Below are 2,811 nucleotides of genomic sequence, written 5' to 3'. Positions count from 1 at the left end.
AATTTATACTTACTACATAGTTGTATGTATGTATGTATGTATGTGTGTATATCTTCACTAAATATCAATATTTGCTTACAAGCCTACGTCTGTCTCCATTTAATTGCATAAGCGATTTGCTAATCGCATTGAATAACAAGTTTTTGTTGAATTTGATTGATTGATTAATTTGCTATTTACTAAGTGATTCAGTCTATGTACAATAAACGTATGCACACACACATGTACATACATATTTACTTACAATAGCTACTACCTACATATACTCGTACTCAAATAAAATACTAAACTTAACTAATTAGTTTCTCTTTTCTGTTCTCTTGTTGCAGGAACAAGTTAAACTTGATGCCACCAAACAGGTGACCAGTCCAGATGATTTCGAAGATCTCAGTCCAATGCCACATACGGCTGCTCCACCGGTACGCCGACGTGGTGGCATATCAGCGGAACCTGTTACCGAAGAGGACGCCACAAGCTATGTGAAGAAAGTTGTACCCAAGGATTACAAAACAATGGCTGCGTTATCTAAGGCTATTGCCAAAAACGTCCTATTCTCGCATTTGGATGAAAATGAACGTTCCGACATTTTCGACGCAATGTTTCCAGTGACGCATTTAATGGGTGAAAATATCATTCAACAAGGTGATGAAGGTGATAATTTCTATGTTATTGACCACGGTGAGGTTGAGGTGAGTATGAGCGCCGTTTAATGAATCGGTAGCGGAACCATTGTACATATATGTATGCAAACAACAACAAAACGATTTCATTATTTTTACTCTATAGGTATTTGTTAATTCTGAATTGGTGACAACAATTGGCGAAGGTGGTAGCTTTGGTGAATTGGCGCTCATCTATGGTACACCACGTGCAGCTACCGTACGAGCTAAAACCGATGTCAAGCTATGGGGCATCGATCGTGATTCTTATCGACGAATTTTGATGGGTTCTACTATACGCAAAAGGAAAATGTACGAAGAATTTTTGTCGCGTGTGTCAATTTTGGGTGAGTTGCTGTTTATAGTTTTAAATGCAAATATATTCTTGTTTCAGTGGCAGTTCTCATGACATATGTGTGTATATTTCTTGAATTTCACAGAGAGTCTTGATAAATGGGAGCGTCTCACTATAGCTGATGCACTGGAACCAGTCTCATTCGAAGATGGTGAAACAATTGTTAAACAAGGTGAACCGGGTGATGATTTCTACATTATCTTGGATGGTACCGCTGTTGTACTTCAACGACGAGCTGAGGTAAGAATTGAGGTGTTGTATACTTAATTAATTATTATTACTAATCGAATTGATTTTTTTTTTACTTACAGCAAGGGGATGAGCCCGCCGAGGTTGGACGTTTAAGTCCAAGTGACTACTTCGGTGAAATTGCTTTGCTGTTAGATCGCCCCAGAGCAGCTACTGTGGTTGCAAGAGGTCCCTTAAAATGTGTTAAATTGGATAGAGCGAGGTAAGAATAGTGCAATTTTAAAAAATCAAAAGACATACGTATTGGTAGCTCTTATTAGCTAAGGGAAAGAATTTCTAAAAAAAAATGAAGCACCAGTTTTCAGAGTAATAAAAATATTGTTTTCAAATATTCAACTCTCGCATTTTTGCGTAATTAAAGCATAGATTTGCATGTGATACTTTAAATTAAATTAACGCACTCAGTGATACTTGCTCGGTCGAAGGCAGTTTTCTCTAAAGACAAAGCAAACGGGGGTTTTTTTTTAAGATAAGCAGGAAAATCCTTGATCTGCCATTTATTGTGTTTGCTATTTGCCTATCCGCCCTTGCTTATGCCTGAGCAGAAGACACACATTAAAACCATATATCGAGAGAAAAGATATGGCTTTATGGGAAATCCACTGAAACCTTGCTCGCGAAGTTATAGGTTTTTTGGTCAACAACTAACTTCCTTTTACAAAGGTAAAACGACATTGCAGCTGCTTTAGAACAGGGGTGCTCAACAAATTTAACTTACTGAGCCAAACGAGAATAACGCCAATAAAACTTAAAACAACCTCGTTCTCGGAATAGCAAAAAATACTTCAGCCCAAAGCTATGTATGTATATATTGTTACCTCAATTCACAAATCTTTTTTCGAAACTGCGTTTTTCACAAATTTTGTTAGGATGTATTAAAATACAGCTTGATTAAAATTTTTAGAGCGCTAGTACCAAAAATAACGGGAGTTACATGCCACTTTTTAACCGACTACCTGTTTCTAACCGACTTCACAAAGAGGAGAAGGTTATCAATTCATCGGAGTTTTTTTTATGTATGTAACCGCATAACTTTGGACCATGTTAACCGATTTCTATAATTCTTTTTTAAAGGAAAGGTGTTACTTCAGAGGTGATCCCGTACTAATGGTTTAAATCCGATCATTGGATCATGAAGAAATTAACGATGATCTTAAATTTTTGATATGAGAATTGAAGTTGGTTTTGTTTTTTGCTTAAAAATTACTTGTTAATACTCCCATTATAATGTTTTTTGCTTCTCCTGTAAAATAAAATAACTTGTTAGTTGGGGCCTTTGTGAATTAAGGTAGCCCAACCCTGCTTTAAAACAACCGCACATTTCATAAATGCCGTGCATTACTTTTGCACGCAATTTTTTTTTGTAAGAAACTTAATATTATTAATTTACATTGCATAAATATTGGGTCATATGAATACTATCCGCGGATATTTGGGTAAATTTTTAGAAAAAAAATTGTCTTACTGCCATTTTCATAGTGGTAAGTTTACTCAAATTCGGACGTGTGTCAAGTTAGCACTACACTTTTCGAATTTGGAAAAGTTAAC

The 2,811-nt window shown here is 36.0% G+C and overlaps 1 protein-coding gene across 1 annotated transcript; it reads left to right on the top strand.

Moving 5' to 3' along the window:
• The first annotated feature begins 308 nt into the window (after nt 1–308).
• On the top strand, nt 309–1,486 carry LOC118751991 (cAMP-dependent protein kinase type I regulatory subunit-like). Its single transcript, XM_036486817.1, has 4 exons — nt 309–689; nt 787–1,006; nt 1,100–1,254; nt 1,326–1,486. Exons 1-4 carry the CDS (start codon nt 396–398, stop codon nt 1,467–1,469), a joined length of 813 nt encoding a protein of 270 aa, XP_036342710.1. The 5' UTR covers nt 309–395; the 3' UTR covers nt 1,470–1,486.
• Nucleotides 1,487–2,811: the final 1,325 nt, after the last annotated feature.

Source organism: Rhagoletis pomonella, unplaced genomic scaffold (genome assembly GCF_013731165.1).
Source record: "Rhagoletis pomonella isolate Grant_MI unplaced genomic scaffold, Rhpom_1.0 Rhpom_scaffold_01143, whole genome shotgun sequence".
NCBI lineage: Eukaryota > Metazoa > Arthropoda > Insecta > Diptera > Tephritidae > Rhagoletis > Rhagoletis pomonella.
This window is presented reverse-complemented; position numbering and strand designations above follow the sequence as displayed.

Bases quoted from the DNA above. Each gene is read 5' to 3' on its own strand.
- LOC118751991 (XM_036486817.1), top strand. From the start codon at position 396: ATGCCACATACGGCTGCTCCACCGGTACGCCGACGTGGTGGCATATCA. The intron at 1,007-1,099 runs GTGAGTTGCTGT...TGAATTTCACAG, and splicing joins GTCGCGTGTGTCAATTTTGG to AGAGTCTTGATAAATGGGAG. The intron at 1,255-1,325 runs GTAAGAATTGAG...TTTTACTTACAG, and splicing joins TACTTCAACGACGAGCTGAG to CAAGGGGATGAGCCCGCCGA.